Source organism: Sinocyclocheilus anshuiensis, unplaced genomic scaffold (assembly GCF_001515605.1).
Source record: "Sinocyclocheilus anshuiensis isolate Anshui unplaced genomic scaffold, SAMN03320099.WGS_v1.1 scaffold392, whole genome shotgun sequence".
Lineage (NCBI taxonomy): Eukaryota > Metazoa > Chordata > Actinopteri > Cypriniformes > Cyprinidae > Sinocyclocheilus > Sinocyclocheilus anshuiensis.
In genome coordinates this window covers 3,834,686-3,854,268 of record NW_015557091.1, presented here as the reverse complement: position 1 = coordinate 3,854,268, position 19,583 = coordinate 3,834,686, and the positions used below count along the sequence as shown (strand labels likewise).

At 36.8% G+C, this 19,583-nt stretch overlaps 1 protein-coding gene across 1 annotated transcript in view; it reads left to right on the top strand.

Annotated features, from left to right (window-relative positions):
* The window catches only part of LOC107677268 (dihydropyrimidine dehydrogenase [NADP(+)]-like), a 186,546-nt gene that overhangs the window by 43,978 nt on the left and 122,985 nt on the right, over positions 1-19,583 (top strand). The window contains exons 4-5 of the mRNA XM_016472113.1: positions 12,642-12,729; positions 15,474-15,635. Of these exons, the coding sequence (XP_016327599.1) occupies positions 12,642-12,729; positions 15,474-15,635 (250 nt within the window). The remainder of the gene's footprint in view (positions 1-12,641; positions 12,730-15,473; positions 15,636-19,583) is intronic.

The window sequence follows — 19,583 nt, the reverse complement described above, 5'->3', positions numbered from 1 at the left end:
TGATTTATTTCCCAGCTGTTTACCTTCACAGACATAACCGACTGTTTTTGTAACTCGTGTGTTTTTAACGTAAACTTGTGTGTGAATGAGAACTTAGTATAGTACTCACATGCTGTGACAGCCGCTTTCTGTCCATGTGCTTCGGATGTGTGCGCTCAGAAAACCTTATATCTGAAGTTTAAACTCATATGGTTTAAAACGCATGATTTCAGCGCGATAAACATGATAATCAGAACCAAAACAGATGTTTTAGCAGGTTCGAGTTGTAATGGCACAGCTCTATTTTGGAAAAGGGGGCGGGAGCAGCAGCTAATTTGCATTTAAAGACACAGGCCCGAAAAACAGCGTGTTTCTGCTTCCACTCAAAATAGGCATTTTCAAAATGATATAATAAATGATCTGTTGAGTATTTTGAGCTGAAACTTCACGGACACATTCTGGGGACACCAGAGACTTATATTACATATTGTAAAAAGGGGCATAATATGTCTCCTTTAAGAAGAGGTTTAAATGCAGAAGAATCCCTGGATTCGTTCCACTGAGTGGAAACACTTCAAGGGTTGTGATTGATGCGAGCTGTCAAGTTCTGAGAGGGGACCAACTGTCACCTGAGAACTGGATAAATAAAAGAATTATTCACGGTCAAGTTTGCATGTGAAATTGCATTACACGTTGCTGTAAGTTTTCCCCACCATCACGCATGGCTTGAGCTTGAAGTCAGATTCCAACTCGACTATCAGTAGATAAAATAGGAAAACATGGGCTGATTTTTCAATAATGTTTTATTCTGACATGTGAAACATTTTGAGCTGCATTTTATGACAGGTACTCTTAAAATTAAATGCATTATTATTATTATTATTATTAATATATATTTATAACTAAAAGTATGTAATATATAATATATAAATGTATAATAAATAATGTATAATTTAAATAATAATAATAATAATGTGTTTATTTTAATATTACCTGTCATTAAATGCAGCTCAAAATGTTTTATAGGTCAGAATAAAAACATTCTTGATAAAATTAAAACAAGCCACGCAAAAATAAATAAATAAATAATAAAAATAAATAAATAATGAAATGAAATTAAATTAAATTCAATTCAGGCATGATGGGGGGAATCCGGGCAATTGCTGGGAGCGGAGGTTGTTTTTTGTATTCATATTTGCATGCCTGTTTGTCAGTGCGACATGTACGTCAGTTTATGCTGTGGTCTAAATCAGGAATACTGAGGAGCGGAAATTGTGTGTCCTTGTAATTACCTGCTTGTCCGTACCAGCAGGTTTCATTTAAACTCCTCACCTCCCTTCAGGGGTCAGGGGCTAGAGAAGGGTCGATTGCCATGACAACTGCAGTCCGAGCCCCAGAACGCTTCGACATTTCGTACCAGCTCAGGAGTTGGCCGTGTCACATCAGATGAATCACGCGCACAACCCTGGCAGTGCAGTACAATCTGCATGAGAGCGCGGAGGAACAGTCTCGCTGATGATGTTTGAGTGGATTATGTTCAAAGCCTGTGTAACAGCCCCAATCAATGAGATGTACCGCGCACACACAAACATCCTAACAAATAACAGCACCTCCTCTATCATCTCATTTCTCTCTCTCCCTCTCCCTCTCCCTCTCTCTCGCAGAGCTGCGTGAAGCTAGAGAACAATTTTGATGACATCAAACACACGACTCTGAGTGAGCGTGGAGCACTTCGGGAAGCGGTGAGGTAAGACCAGGTCACCATGGCAACAGTCACAGATGTGCCGAGGACCAAAGTACTGGTGGTGGTGGTCGTGGGGGATAGGGGGTGGTGAGTCATTCTTCATTATTTGGGGAACAAATGAGTTTATTGGCACTGTTCAGTCGGCCTCTCGAAGGTATTAATTTGTGTGAGGAGAAGGCGTCCCTTAGGGCTCCAGATCAGCTATATGGTGACCCGGAGCAAACTGCGCTCGGCTAACCTGTCAGTGTTTAATTTGATTCTCTGGAGCACGATATCAGCCGCAGTGTTCATGCTTATCTCTTTCTTTTTAGTACTAAGCCAGCACCACTAGTATTATTGCTCACATTTCTGTGCAAACCCTTATTACTAAGTATTCAACTTTGACACATACTGTAACTCAAGCCACAACGTTTGTCATTTGTGGCACTTGAATGAAGACAGTAGGTCATTTTCTGGTGATTGGTTCGTGTTTAGTCATTTCTGCCACTTAACCTGTTTAGTTTGTGATAACAGGTCCAATCAGCTTGAAGACTGTAGGCCATATAGCAAGGTTTAGTTGACCTCTTTGGTTTGTGTTGTTTAGTTCTGTAGTGCTTATAGACTTTAAGTAATATGGAGGCAATTGGTTGACCTGTTTAGTTTCTTAAGACTAGTTCAGTCATTTATGGCACTTAAACAGAAACATTAGATAACATAGTGGCATTTAGTTAATTTATTTACTTATAACCAGTTCTGTCATTTGTATTACTTAAAGATTAATTTAGTTAACCTGTTTAGTTTATGATAACGTATTCAATCAATTTGAAAACTGTAGACCATACAGTATAGTGATGTCTAGTTGACCTCTTTGGTTTGTGATGTCTAGTTCTGTCATTTGTATGTAGTGCTTAAACAGAGACTTTAAATCATATGGTGGCATTTAGTTCACCCGTTTAGTTTCTTAAGACTAGTTTAGTCATTTATGGTATACTTAAACAAAAACCTTAGCTAAAACTTGTCATTTCGTTCATATATATATACTTTGTGATAACTAGTTCTGTCATTTGTAGTACTTAAAGATGAATTTAGTCAACTAGTTTAGTTTGTGAAAACACATTCAATCAATTCGAAGACTAGTTAAAGTCTAGTTAAAGACTAGTTACGTCATTTGGAACTTAAATGAAGACTTTTAGGTTATACAGGGACATTCAGTTTACCTGTTTAGTTTGTGATGACCTGTTCCAAGTTCCAAGTTTATTCCAAGTTTATTTGTACAGCGCTTTTCATGATACAAATCATTGCAAAGCAACTTTACAGCAAATTAAGTTTCTACAATATTTAGTGGTAGCTTATCAGTGGTGACTGTCAGTCAATGTACATATGGCAGAAATGTACAGAAAAATCAATTAAAGACGTAATCGAGTTTTGCGACCTTAGGGAGCGTGATGGATTGTAGCGTGGTAGAAGACTAGTTAGGTTAGTATGACCTGTTTAGTCATTCAACTTCCATCAAAACTTTAGATAACACAGTGGCATTTAGTTGATCTAAATGACTAGTTCAGTCGTTTGTGGTACTTGTACAAACATTTCAGATCATATGGCAGCGTTTAGTTGACCTGTTTAGTTTGTGATGACTAGTTCAGTCATTTGTGGCACTTATACAAACAGTTTAGGTCATATGGCAGTTTAGTTGACCCGTTTAGTTTTTGGTGACTAGTTTAGTCATTTGCACTTACTTAGGTCATCCAGCGACAGGGAATCTCTAAATCAGCACAGTGACCTCATTGTCACTAAAATAGCTAAGCAGGTTTTTCATCATTGTTCGTTTCTTGACAGCCTAGAACTTTTTTGAATATAAAGTAGCTTCTAAAGTGACTATATTAAAGTCCTGTATATTTAAAAAATAATAAGAGTATTAAATTAATTTCTCATCCACTTTCATCTCACTGATCCATGGTGCAAGAATAGATTTATTGAGGAGTGTGTTGAGATGACAGAATCCGGTGCTCACAGCGAGCATTGTAAAAATCTCCCCTAATCTGCTTAACTTCATTAGAAGAGATCGAGGAGTATTACAGTGAACTGCCTGTATATGAACATAATTCCTAGCAATATTTAAGCGGCTCATAGATAAATACATCATCAGGGATGCACAAACAGCAACAAAATAGCAATTAATTAAATTCCCTTTATGGAAAATTGTCCGTTAGTTGCCAGGCTTATGAATTATGGCCAGGTTGTGCTAATTGGCTGGATCGATGGCAAAGGTTATGATAACAAGCATATAAGGAAGCGTGCTTGTACATGCGAATGTAAATACGAATACATTCATGTCTTAGGTTTTAGCACATCCTCCTTTTTTCTTTATTCTGAGGAAGAAATGTCAGTCCTGTGTGATAACTAGCCCCGGTTTTCCTTACATGTTCAAGTTTTAACAATTTAATATTTTTTAAGCTTGCTTCGTACAGTTCATAAGATATTTCCATGAAATATGTGCAGGTGAAATCAAATTGAAGTGTGGTTTTGTCTCACAGGATTGATCTGATGTCATGCTGTTCACCGCTGCTGTCCGCCGAAGTAAATGTGATTTTACCTGCTAATTACCAAGACAAAAACAGAATAAAAGGGAGAGTATTAGATGCAAAAAAAAAAGTTTATATCTGACCCTGTGGTAGGCTGGCGGGGTGGCAGAGGTGAGCGCAGATTGGTGCCGATGGAAAAGGTTCCTTCCCTCAATTACTCCTGTTCCAAGGCGTTCACTGTATAATCACACGGAAATAAGTCTGCGACATGCCTTTAATTGAGGAAGTTAACAAGGTTAGCTACACTTCACCAATTTCATGCTGCACAAATCACTCCGCAGACCTTCAGAATGAATATCTATAAACCTTTTACCCAAAAACAAGTGCTGGAGAATAAATTTAGGCAATCATGCCATTAATCTCCTGATAGAAATGGGAAACTGGCAAGACCCTCTTCTTACGCTCTCCAAGCTAAAGGAAGCAATATAACGTAGCTTAAACGTTCCTCTGGTGTGGCACACCTGATGTACTCAATTTTATTTTGCTGAGGAAAATTAATTCAGTGTCACATGATACTTCAGAAATCATTGTAATATGTTAATTTGATTTCACCTGTAAATCCTTCATGAAAATATCTTATGAACTGTAAGAAGCAAGCAACAGCATAAAAATATACGAAATTTATAAAACTTGAACATGTAAGGAAAACCAGGGCTAGTTATTATTGTTATCAACATGTTGAAAACAGATGTGCTGCTTAATTTTTTATTTTTATTTTCTATTATTTTCTATTACTTTTTTAGGATTCTCTGATGAAAAAGAACAGCATTTATTTGAAATATAATTTTTTTAATAACAATATACTGTAAATGTTTTTACTGTCATGTTTAATTAATTTAATGCATCATTGCAGAATAAAATATTAATTAAAAAAAATATCTTAATGATTCCAAACTTGTAGGTAGTGCACATGACAATTCATAATAAAAAAAGGAAAGAAAGAAAAATCATACATTTGATATTTGTAAACAAACCAGTTACATCTCAGGTGGTGGGAAAGATAAAATGAGCTGGAAAAAAAAGAAACATAAATCTACATTTTGTCTGTTTTATTAAGCTAATTATTCCCCAGAAGTTCACTGTTCACCTATTTCCTTTTCCTGTCAAGATGGCTCCTTCCTGCAGAGCGTGTCTGTGAACTCAGTGAGAAGGAGTGAAAGGCGCTGTAGGCAATCACCTGTTAACTAAGCAAGCAAGATCTTTTATTTGGATCCTTTTTCAAGCCCCAGGCACTGATTTCCAGACCTGAAAGCGACTCCAGGTGGTGAGGGGCGGCAGAACTTGTGTGGCCTGTCCGCAGCTGCGGAGGTCAGAGTGAAGGTCAGGGGTACGGTGTCCAGTCACAGCATTAGTGAAGGGGCTAATGAATGCTCGCTCATGCCTCCTGCCTCGCTCCTCGTAGTGCTCCACGTTATTCAAACCGCTCTCTGTCTCTCTGGTGTCTGATCAGTCAGCGGAGCCGCGTCCACACTGTCACGACACTGAGGGATGGCCGTCCGTTCCCTAAATGCAAGCTTATGACTCACACGGATGTAACGGCTGTCATCCGTCTGCACGCTGATTTGCTCTGATTGTCCATCGGCATTGTTAACCCCTCTGTAACCCCGGAGAGAGTGATGAACTTGGCTGGGGGTAAACATTGCCCTTAAAGCATCCCCACACACATCCAGTAGATATATGAATTTCAATTGGATTTCAAATGGTCCGGACCTTGAGAGGACTTTGAGTGACCTTTGTCAATGCACCACTGTAGGGGAGAGAGCTTATATATTCAACCCCCTCAAGCGCAGGGATCAAGGCCGAAGATTCACCTTCAAAATGACATCAGGGCCTTTGCTTTTTCTGAATAGCTTATAGTGATTTTTTTTCTTCAGTTAATGCTAAAACGAGTGTTGCTGTTGTTGTTGCTCATACCTATTACTGTGTTTTTTCGCATAAAACTGTCACTCGTTGCACACTGTTACGAACATTAGTTATAACTGAAATCATGAGGCTTATTGAGGAAAGATTTTCTAACCATCCAAACTTACCGTTTTCATTCAGCAAATGATAAAACAGGCCAATTGACTTATATTGAAAGGACCACAAGCTTCCAAGGACTCCTAGTAAACCACCCAGCAACACTCTGGCAACCACCCAAGAACATCCAGTGTTATCTTAATATTATTTATATACTATTTATATTATTTATATGGGGAAGTCGTGGCCTAATGGTTAGAGAGTCGGACTCGTAACCCAAAGGTTGCGGGTTTGAGTCTCGTACCGGCAGGGATTGTAGGTGGGGGGAGTGAATGTACAGCGCTCTCTCCCACCTTCAATACCACGACTGAGGTGCCCCTGAGCAAGGCACCGAACCCCCAACTGCTCCCCGGGCGCCGCAGCAAAAAAATGGCTGCCCACTGCTCCGGGTGTGTGTTCACTGCTGTGTGCACTTTGGATGGGATAAATGCAGAGCACTAATTCCGAGTATGGGTCACCATACTTGGCCACATGTCACGTCACTTCACTTCACTTCACTTCACTTCACTAGGTAACACTTTAGTTTAGGGGCCAATTGTCACTATTAACTAGTTGCTTATTAGCATGCATATTACTAGCATATTGGCTGTTTATTAGTACTTATAAAGCACATGTTAATGCCTTATTCTGCATGACCATATTTTAGATCCCTTACTAGGCTTACTCTTAAAATAAAGTGTGACCATAAACTATTATGGTATTTATTAATATTTCATATTAGCTTTTATTTTATATTTTCAGTTGTTATTTCAGTTTGTTTAAAATTGTGATTTTCTTATATGCTTTTGTCATTTTTATTATTCTTTTTTAATATTTCTATTTAGCATTTTTATTTCATCTTTATTTTTAGTAATTTTTGTACTTCAACTTCAACTTATTTTATTTCAGTTAGACAGCTTTTCTAATTTGTGACCCTGGACCACAAAACCAGTCTTAAGTGTCAATTTTTTTTTATTATTATTGAGATTTATACATCATATGAAAGCTGTATAAATAAGCTTTCCATTGATGTATGGTTTGTTAGGACATGACAATATTTGACTGAGATACAACTATTTGAATATCTGGATTCTGAGGGTGCAAAAAAATCTAAATATTGAGAAAATCGCCTTTAAAGTTGTCCAAATGAAGTCCTTAGCAATGCATATTACTAATCAAAAATTAAGTTTTGATATATTTACGGTAGGAAATTTACAAAATATCTTCATGGAACATGATCTTTACTTAATATCCTAATGATTTTTAGAATAAAATAAAAATCTATAATTTTGACCCATACAATGTATTTTTGGCTATTGCTACAAATATACCCCAGTGACTTGAGAATGGTTTTGTGGTCCAGGGTCACATTTGATTTCTTTCCTTTAAATGTTTCTATTTAGCTTTAATTGATTTTTTATTTAAGTTTTATTAGTCAAATTAGTACTTCAACTTATATTATTTCAGTTGGGCAACATTTCAAATTTTTGTTAAGGGTTTTGATCTAATAATTTATATGTAATTTTATTCCAGCTTTTTTTTTTAATTAATAAAAACTGTATCTAATAGTTTTTGATAACAATAATAATACGGGCCAGAAACCACTCGCAACACTCCCTTAGCAAGGTCATTAGGCCGACTCTGAAATCGTGGCAGTTTTTTTTCTCAGAAAATATAAAAGTTACTTTTAAGAAATAGATTTTTTTCTGCATTCTTTTTAAAAAATTGTATCGTCATTTTGGAATGTTACCAGATTTGATATTAGAAATGTAATTTTGATAAATATACAGTAGTTGTAAACATTTTCTTATTAAATGCCATGCAGCGCTTAAAATGATGGCATATGAAGGTAGTGAACGATTACACCCACTTGAATAATGCAGGTCCATGTGTTTTTTTTTAAATAATTTCATAAAGTGAGGATTTGGAGATTAGTGGCACACGAGTCGTAGTACTTGTGCTACGTCCTCCCCCCCCCTAACTATTAGAAAAAAGCATTATTTATGAATAATTTTCACAATATTAAATAAAAACTGAAGAAAATTTGCACTGTTTATCACACTAGTGTACTTTAATGTTTAATCAGGGAGTTTGTTTTGAAAGGCTTTTATTTTGTACAAAATGGCACAAAGTCACACTTGTGGTGTTCCCGGTCAAAAATGACCCGGCCTCAAAAAATTGCTTATAAATCACTCATTATGCTATATTATCACGAAATATTGGATTCAATCTGTGATAATATAGCATAATGAGTGATTTATAAGCAATTTTATGAGGCCGGGTCCTTTTGGCTCTGTAAACTCGTAAGTGTGATAGGGTTCTGAACACAACACAAGGGTTAAAATTACTGTTTGCGGTTTTTGTTCTTGTCACCTGAGTGGGCATTTTTATAGTTAGATTAGCCACAGCTGGATTAGGAATGTCACATCTAGAGCATGTTCTACATCTTTTACTGAAATGACAGCTTTTAGCGATGTCAATCAAATGCATATGATCCTTCAGGTGCAGATCTGTGCGTACACACACACACACACACACACACACACACACACGCGCGTGCACACAGAGCCATGCCGGTCTCTGGCTCTTCATTTTTCAGTCTGCTGTGTTTGCAGCTGTTGGTTATCCCCCTGATCTCAGACAGACCTAGGCCGGGTGGTTTTGACAGTTCTGACGGCCGCTGTCCTAACCCTCAGCGCACAGAGAAATCTGCCCTCACCTGGCGCTCGCTTCCCACCTGTCCCCAGCCGAGCTGCACAGCTGACATCATTAAACTTGCATCCAAATGCCCGAGCAGACTGACACAGATGCGTCTATCAGGCAAGACAGATTCAACACTGGATACGCATGTGTTTAGCCCAGCCTGTGCCATGGATGAGAGTTAACATAATGTAAAACAAAGCACTAAAACACAATTCAGAATAAAACAGAAGGTTTGTGACTGGTAATGATCTCAACATTTGATCATTTGACTCACTGTGACGATGTTTTTTACTGTATTTCAGATTAAATAGTAACTTAGATATGGGTTACACTGGAGAGAGATTTCAACAATGGAGAATAACAAGTTCAACTTCATATTTAACTTTGACCTGGATTGTTATGCTGGTAACTTATGATACAAATTTCATTAATAATATAAATATAATATAATGTTTGTTTTAATATTTTTTTTAATTAATTTAGAACATTTCTGTAGTTGTCTCAGACTTTTTGCACAATAAAAATGAATATGATAAATTTTTATTCCATGTTGGCTTTATTGTAGTATATACTATAAACATATGTTGATTATGTATCTAGTCAGAAAGACACATGAGCAGCAACCTTTTTATTTTGGGTATGTCATTTATGTCCCCATGCCACAATGGTGGTGGGGGATAGAGAAGGGGTTAATACATTTTTAATTTGGGATCTATGCTGTTTTTGTTTAATAGCATAGTAGAGAGGAAATGGATGGAAAAAAAATAAAAAGGGATTCAAACCCACGTTTGCACATTATGAGTTCTGCAACTAACCACCAGGCCAAGTGTCTGTCAAAAACAACAACAATTATTTTTAAAATGAATAAAATAGCTTAATAAAAATATAATATTATTCATTATTTTATTTTATTTATTTTACACCAACCCTATGTTGTCATGACACAAGCCGAGCAAATGTCATGAACACATGCACTACCCAGAATGCCACAGCTCCAGTATTTTTGTTAATTTTTCTTGATCTTTCGTCTTCGTAATCATTAGATTTCTATAAATTTTCTACTTGCTTTTAGTGCTACATTCATCTGGGCTTTTTTAAGTCCTTTGTTGTATTCCTGAAACACCCCTTGATAAAAAGAAGATACAGTTTGATGCAACCCCAAGATTATGAACAGAATTATTAGTTTCTCCAAGAAAAAGTGAAGAGCTGAATTTATAAATGACAACTCATTTATAAAGGTAAGCACTCATTAAAATGGCAAATCCTAGGAGGCCTAGGTTTTATTGAATTGTACTTTTCCCGTTGCGGGTTCATTTTGGTTCAGATATAATGAAAACAATGAATTGGGAGATTAGCTTCCTGCATATTCTAGAACCCCATAATACACTCATCATAGAAAACATTCAAACGCTAGATTATTACTCAAGTAAAACGATAAGGTAGGAAGCAGAGAGAGCAGGGGGGAGAATAAATCAGCTTGCAGTGGGCCGCTAATCAACAGCTCCTTTCATTTGAATGCACTGGATTATTTATTTATTTATTTTTTGGGGAGGGTAATAAAAAAACCGGGAAGGACAGAAAGGAAAAATTGTGTATACATTTGATTGCGTTACAGCTCAGAAAAGCCCCAGCACTGTATCTAATGCACTGCACTGCAAGGCAGTCTTTTCCTGAGCGCTGCTCTCAAAGCCCAGCTGAATTGCTGTGACCTAGAGCAATTCTTGAACAAATAAGATTGCCTTCGTGTGTGCATTATTTTCTGTTGACATTTGCTAAGCACTTGGGCTGCTGGCCAGGGGAGACAGATGAGGGTCTAAAATGTGTCTGGATGTGCCGTGTCTTTAATGTTACCTTGGGAGGAGAAAAAAGACAATGGTATTCCTGTCCACAGCCATAGCGCGGAGCCCCGGCGTGTCAGAGGAGGGAATAGGTTATTTTATTCTCACTCTCCCCCCCCCTTTTCTACATGTGGACTTGGTTGTGATGTCTTAACTACTGGTTAATATGGGTTTTTCAGTGAGAGCAGAATAGCTAAAGGTGAATAAAATGCAGACATATGCATAATATAATTTAATGAGATGTACATCAAATTGAATTTTTCAATGATTTTGGCCTGTTTTCATGGAAGATAATGTAGATGATGTCATACATGGATTAAAAGCCACAAAACTCCAGTTTTGATTTCACAACGTCTTCAAAGAAATAATACTTATATTCAGGATGCATTAAATTGATAAAAACTGACAGATTTTTTGTTTTGTTTCAGATTTTTTTAAATGTTTCGTTTTGAAATTTAAAGTGTATCTACATTAGATAGAACTATATTATTTTATTTTTATAATTTTTCACGATACAAGTACAATACTCAAGTAAATGTACTTAGTTACTGTCCGCCTCTGTCTACATGCATATTTTGTAAGATACACCCGGCGATGATCATAACAGATGATATATCGCTGATTTGGAAGAGTGCTTTTTTCTTCACAATAAGCGGAGAGGAACGCCAGGAAGAGAGATATTTATGCGAGTATGGCTTTATGTCTTCCCGCAGCTGCTCGGTGTCCCCTCTCTGTATTAATCATCTCGGCGCAGATCAGAAGTGCGACAGGCCCGGCATCCTCCGAGATTAGCCTTCATCTCAGCGTCAAAGCCCACTCCAGACCCTTCCCCCAGGCCAAGACTCCTGCAATATCCCTAATCCTTTAGGCTAAGGATAATTTATGATCAAATAAAGAAAAGAAGGTCAAAGCTAATGTCACATTATGATCAGCCACCCTGGTTTATAAAAGTGGGACGGTTGCACTGTGTGGTCCTTTGTGGCGCCGGTACCTGGTCGCTGCACTACAGTAATTACCCCACTGTCACCCCGGTAAGTGGTATTAATGGCAACCATGTGCACTCTAGTCCGCGGCGAGCTTTGAGAATTGTGAGACGGGATTATTATGGGCATCCAGCTGCGTGTGAATCTAAACGTGCAGGTATTACTTGAGTGTTTACTCTACTCTTACCGATGTGTTTTGTGCACTTTTTGTGTCCACATATGTGGCACAAGTTGTGCGTTTCACATCAAAGACGACGGGGAGTCTTTTTTTCCTCTCTTGTTTCCATGTCTCCTTTCCTGCTTCGGTTTGCTCTGTTCTAGTTGTACTTTGTGCTCATTGTAAAGGAAAAAGCACTCTTCCAAATTACTGATACATCATCTGAAGTCATTAGCGTGGTGAATTTTTAAACAGCTGCATGTTTGTAAAATGCTAAATAATGATTGTGAGCTACAGTAGCAGCCCTCCCTCCCTTCCTTCCCAGCAGCCCCAGTCAGCTGCCTCCTGTCACACGCCATTCACATGCAGGGGCCAAACGTACCACATCCATTCTGATTGGGCATGAATATTTAATTGGGCGGCTCCAAATTATCCTATTTGTCATTCAAAACTGGTGTGTCATCAATATGGCGCCTTTTGTGATGTAGCTGCTGGGAGAAAAGTCCTCCGGCACAAAAGCTGGGGATTGATTTCCTCTGGGTGCCGTAGAGTGTTTGTAATTGGCTGGAATGTGGCGTTCCAGTGGGGCGACAACACAAAGTTCTCTGTTCTTACTGTAAATAACTTTACTTTGCATTGCATGTGGGGTATTTCAAGCAAAGTCTTATTTTCTTACAGATGTTTGAAGTGTGCAGATGCACCGTGCCAGAAAAGCTGCCCGACCAATCTGAGCATAAAGGCCTTCATTACCAGTATTGCAAACAAGGTATGTAGCGTATCTGCAAATTGACTTTCTAAATATCTTTTTAATAAATATCTCTGGTCTTATTGTGCTCAATTCAGCTGAAATAAAGTTTTGACTTTGTAATGTTTTATCGAAATGTGAGATCTTGCTCTGTCTCTGAAACAACTTTCCTTCACAGTGATGTCACTAGGCATATCATTGAGATACTGTTATAGTTTTTTTATCAATATTTAAAGTTTTAATATTAATTAATTAATAATTAATTAATATTAAATATTAATAATTTATGATTAGTATTTAAGTTAAAGTTTTAGTAGTTTTTTTTTTAATCTGTAAAAAAAAAAATTTATTCTTTTTAGTTATATGACAGCCTCTGAACTTGGTCAATACTAATCTTATATACAGGCACTGGACTAAAAATACATTCAATCAATCATCGCTCCCAAAATTAATTCAACGGGTCAACTTGTTAATGCTATAAATTAATTACAACAATAAAATACATTCATAATCGAATGCGACTCATCTGCGATTATGAACGCGATATTGCAGTGATCTATGGCTCTGTGTATAAATGCCGCTCCATCTGAAAACACGTGATGAAGCACGTATTAATCACAGAACCGGCTTTACTGACAAGATGCGATTTATCGTGCAGCCCTAAGTTTGTTTGTTGATCACAAAGTACAAAGTAGATGAGGAAAAGCGCTATGAAATGGTGCGCTGTGATTGGTTGAGCGGATATATCGCATTCTGCAGAGAAGGGAGACTGACGTTTGTCGCGGTTTGGGAAAAAAGGGAGAAAACATGACAGAATAATTCGGCAGATATCGCATTTTGCGTAAAATTAAAAATGTACTTTTCAATACCGACCAGATACAATACTGATTTTGGCGGAAACTAAATAAATAAAAAAAAAAATGGCGTTTATCGCATTTTGGAACCAAACTCTTCATTCATATATATCCTTTAGTTTTGTTTTATATAAATTGTTCTTATAATTTTTAATCAATAGCCTTTAGTTTATGTCATACTGTAGTCTGGCAAAACATGTTTAGCTACTTTCTATTGCTAGTCAGTTGCAGGTCACATTAGGAAGAGGGGACATTGCCATTTTCAAGAGCATTTTATTGGACAGAAATTCTTATTATACCCCTGTGCATGCAGGATGAGTCATCTGTATTTTTGGTCCATTTTCCAGGAAGAGAAAGAGTATTTGAAATGCATATGTATTCACAAAAAGCTAAAATGTTTTGGAATACACTCACATATAGATGGCCTCAAAGCTAACAGACATGGACTAGACAGACATGGGTGTCTATTTCTAGGTATCATCATTTATTTTAGCATAAAAAAGTCAGATATAGCAAGCCAACAAATCAGGGACACATCAGCCCAATAATAAACAGCAAAACAAACAGAAAGAACTATTATCTAACTCATCACATTTCATATATTTCCCCTTACGTTGTACAACAGGTTCCTAATATAAGATATGTAACTTTCATATCAAATATATTTCTGTAGAGGAAGGCATTTTTATTATGGTATTAATGTTTACATTTCATATTGTATGAATATGAAATGTCATATTTTTCTTGCTGTGCTTTTTTTTTCCTTTTCATCTGTAGTGTGCTCTTGGGTTGATTAGATTTTTTCCAAACAGACTCCAGGGATTTCAAATGCCGGTACATAAGTCACGTCTTACATATGCATATCTTGCTTTATCTAAAATTCATCATGTAGTTTAATTAGATTAAGAAACTCAATCTCAATCCCATTTTTTTCTGCATTTACATGTGTGTATTTTCATACTTTGCTCCATACAACAGCGCTTCTAAACTTACTTTGCTTCAGAATCCAGATTTAACACCCCAACTGGTCAATCTGAACACAGTCTCGAATGGGAGTGAGTTGTAGTAAAAGCATTTCTAAAAGCTTGTAAATAATTAACATTCATTGGTTTTACAGTAATAAGATTGGCGTGAAAAAGAAGTTGGTGTTTTTCAAGATGCTCTCAAGGATAAAATGACCATCAGCCTTCACGTCTTTGCAAATGGCAGCATTTCCCCACAATCCACCACAAACTCACACCCACTTTTCAGTATTGATTGTTTTTTAGACTTGCATTTGCGTTTGTAATTTGTTATTTTTTCAGAATTGTGATTTGTTTTGCACTTCTTGGCCACCGTAGAAAACAGTTTAAACAGTTAAAATTGTAATAATATTTCATAATATTACTGTTTTTGCTGTATTTTTGATTAATGCAGCCTAGGTGAGCTTAAGAAACTTTTTTCAAAAAACAGTAAACATTTTTACTAACACCAAATTTTTTAATGGTAGTAGTAGTTACTGATTTGAAGTGCTCTATGTAGACAGGTACTGCAGAACTTAAAATAGACTGCTTTAGTATGTTGCTAAGCAAATTACACTTTCCTAATAAGCACAAACAAATTAAAATAAATACATGATGTGCACATATGGGATGAAATATTCAATTTTTAATTAGATTGAACAATTTTAGCTATATATTATAGTATTGAGTAAAATATGCATTTATTTTTTTGTCATATTTTTTGCATGTACAAATATGTATGGATATGCAAATACAAATGGAATTTGGCCAAAGTACGGTATCTTAAATGGCAACATCATATTACTGCCAACTTTTTACAATCACTGTCTGTTTGTGATTACTAAAAATGCTAGATCTAGATGTGTAGCTTGCTAGGTTGCGTAAGACATTTTTGTGTTGATGTTCACAGAATTATTATGGAGCGGCTCGGACCATTCTCTCAGACAACCCACTGGGTTTGACGTGTGGGATGGTGTGTCCCACCTCAGACTTGTGTGTCGGGGGGTGTAACTTGTATGCGTTAGAGGAAGGACCCATCAACATCGGGGGACTGCAGCAGTTTGCCACTGAGGTACGACTCTTTTCCATTATTTTTTGCCTTATTGGACATGCACAATAGAGAGTAAAAGGAAGTAATTGGGAATCGGGCCATGTTTGCATGTCAGATTCAAAACCGTCGTCATCATCCACATGAGCATCACAGCTCAACAACCAGTAATCGCTAGGCCAAGGCTTTGAAAAGGTATATTTGAGTTTCATAGGGAGAAAATATTTCCTATTCATTCTCTGATTTCCATATTAGGTTTTAGTCAAAATGAATTTGATGGATTAGACTGCATATGAAAGGAAAATTGCAAAAAATTTAGCAACTCTAAATGCTTAAGGTTTTTTATATCTAAAAATTGCTGCATAAGAACTGTTCCCTTGTGTTTTAGTGGAGTTAACCTGTTAGAAAAGAGTGCATTCGTGTTTGGTTGGATCCATAGAGTGTAAATAAAGATGGACGACACACCTTCACTCTCTTCCATTATAAAAAAGTGAAGCCGCCAGTGTCCCAATATGGCTCCGACATCTTGCGCTGATTAGGGACCAGAGTCTGTGCAGTAGTGAGCGAAGTAGAGCCGTGTCAGCAAGGTCCTGCCCACACTCCTGCAGAGTATTAATATTAATATAATACTGTCAGCTGCCAATCATGACGCCACACTCCCATTTTTATTGCATCAATTGACTAACTAAAACCAAACGTATTTTAAAAATGTATTTGAAGTGTAATTTCATTTAGTTTGTCTCACGTCCCATTTGATTACATAGAGAGGGTGGGGTTTATGACCTATACTGGGTCCATCCACCTGGGGGCTTCACTTTTCAGGACTTGTGTGGCACACTTGGTTGGATCTCGTATGCGGTCATGAAGAAATTGTGTTGTGTGCCAGTGTTAATGAAGTCTCTCAGCTATAGTCGGCAGCAGTATGAGCTCCCGATGTGTGACACTCTCCGCTGCCACAGCCGAGATTCGTCTCAGCGGCCCGTTCCTCTGACACAACAAACGTCAACTTTGCCATTGGTGAGCTGACGCTGAGGAAAAGAGGAATAGCTTGTCTCGTGTCAATCAAGATGAGCTTAAGATGCAGAAACCAATGGAAGCAATAGATATTTTATGTCTAAAACACAAGATGATGATCTGCAGGTCATGTTCAGAGGAAGTGACTAAAAAGGTGCAAGTGCTGGTTTGCATTAAACAAATCTGTGAGGAAATTTACAGGAAATCGTGCAGGGCAGGGTTTACGTAAGCACTGTTATTGTAAACCTAAATACATAGAATTTGTTTGGTCACATTGATTATTTTTTTGTTTTAAAATGATGGAAACTTCAGGTGTGTTATTCATTATTCGTGTATTTATGTTTTGCGTTACAGGCGACAGTTACAGCTGCTAATTAAATAGAAATGAAAGTGGGTGGGTTTGATTGCTCGACTTGACCCACAATTGTATGAACAGCTAAGTGGGAGTTTCCTGTAGCTGGTGAAGGTTGATGGTCAATGCAGTGTTCCAGCCTTACTAAAATAAACAATATTGCAACAGCGAGGACACAAAACACCTGTTCACATAGATGCTGTGTATAGCACTCCAATCGCAAATGTACCTTTTGTTCATATAGCTTTACAATATGGATGCACAAAATATAATGTGTTATCTATGGAAGCTTTTTATTGACTTGGGATAAAAAAATTAAAAAGGGAATTGCATCTTTATATCTCACAATTCGGACTTTTTTTCACACAATCCTGACTTTTTTTTTCAGAATATGATAAAAACTCAGAATTACTTAATTCTGAGAAAAAAGTATATTAAACTCACAATTATGTGTTTATAACTGTGAGATTAAAAAAAATAGAATTGTGAGACAAGAAGTCGCAATTACCTTTTTTTTTAATTTTTTAGTCACACGGTGGAAACAAGCTTCCATAGTTATTTGACTATATTAGAGGTTTTAAATTTTGTTACGTTTTAATTTTCATATCAGTCGATGTTAGATATACAAGCCAGTAGTGGACATTTAATTTTTCATGCTTATTTGCCCTATTTTTATATTTAGGTTACCTTTCCATAATCTACTGCACACTAAAGTTAATTTATTTTCTATTTAAATCTTTTATAAAATTCATATAATTATCAGCTTACCACTTTAATATTTATTAAAAATATTATATATTCTAAAAATATTATAATATAGGCCAGAAATTTGAACCATTTAACTGTTTAATTCAAACAGGTTTTTTTTCAACAGTGTTTTTTTCTGCAAGTAGTGTAAACATGTTCAAAATAATGCAAACCCATTTAGTGTGAATAGTAGTTGAAGGTTCATTATTTAGACACAAACGCAGCATAAATGTTCCTGCTCTTTCCTTTGTGCCTCTTTAAAGCTTCAGGGTCTCTTCTGAATGTATATGAGCAAGCACGCACTACAAATGCAATTTAAAAACATGCCTGCTTTAGCTGGCTGTATTTCAGTGTTGCCGGAGGGTTTGTTTATCTTTACCTTAAGCAAAAGCGAGCATGTTTCTTAACTGACTGCTAGGAGGGGGAAATGGCGAGCACGACAGTTCATTTCCGCCCACCTTTGTAACCCGACCCCACCTGTTCCACACAATCACCACAGACTAAAAAAGGAAGCTCTTTGGCATGTTAAGTTTCATTACTTCATGAAGGATAAGAAGAGCAATTACAAAAGCAGTCTCTCTCTCTTGTGCCGCCCACCTCTGCTGTGACTTATTAGACATCTCTGTCTAGGTGGCAGCTCCTCTCTCCTTAAATGTGAGAGGTCAGTCTGGTTATCGAGCCGATAATTCGATAACCTGAGAAAAAAGGGCTATCCGTTATTCAGTGGCTGCTCCTGTGTTTGGCCTGCAATCACAGATAACTTGGAGTCTCTTTTCAGTTACAGGGGAAATGCAGCGTTGGTGTCCAGAGGTGGCAGAGCACATTAGCATCTTGTCATGTCATGTCATGTCATGATTATGAAGGTGTCATGTCAGTCTTATGCACACCCCTTCAAGTAAAGTGTTACCTTTATTTATATTATATAAATAAATATATATTATGCCATTTCTCTTATTTTTATGCTAACTTAAAGTTAATCAGGAAAAATACTGATAATTGAATAACACTGTTAAATGTAGTCTTTAGCAAATCCCAAAATTACCAGTCAAAAGGTTGGAAACATTGTTTTTTTTTTAAAGTATATTATGCTCACCAATGCATAATTTTTATTTTTTTGGATCAAAAATACATGAAAAATTATTTAATAAAATATTATTACAATTTAAAATTTAGAAGAATATATTTGTCAAATATAATTTATGCTTGTATGGACAATATCTTAATATATATACAGTGGGTACGGAAAGTATTCAGACCCCCTTAAATTTTTCACTCTTTGTTATATTGCAGCCATTTGCTAAAATCATTTAAGTTAATTTTTTTTCCTCATTAATGTACACACAGCACCCCATATTGACAGAAAAACACAGAATTGTTGAAATTTTTGCAGATTTATTAAAAAAGAAAAACTGAAATATCACATGGTCCTAAGTATTCAGACCCTTTGCTGTGACACTCATATATTTAACTCAGGTGCTGTCCATTTCTTCTGATCATCCTTGAGATGGTTCTACACCTTCATTTGAGTCCAGCTGTGTTTGATTATACTGATTGGACTTGATTAGGAAAGCCACACACCTGTCTATATAAGACCTTACAGCTCACAGTGCATGTCAGAGCAAATGAGAAGCATGAGGTCAAAGGAACTGCCTGAAAAGCTCAGAGACAGAATTGTGGCAAGACACAGATCTGGCCAAGGTTACAAAAAAAAATCTGCTGCACTTAAGGTTCCTAAGAGCACAAGGTGCCTCCATAATCCTTAAATGGAAGACATTTGGGACGACCAGAACCCTTCCAATCGAGGGAAAGATGAATGCGGCCAAGTACAGGGATATCCTGGACGAAAACCTTCTCCAGAG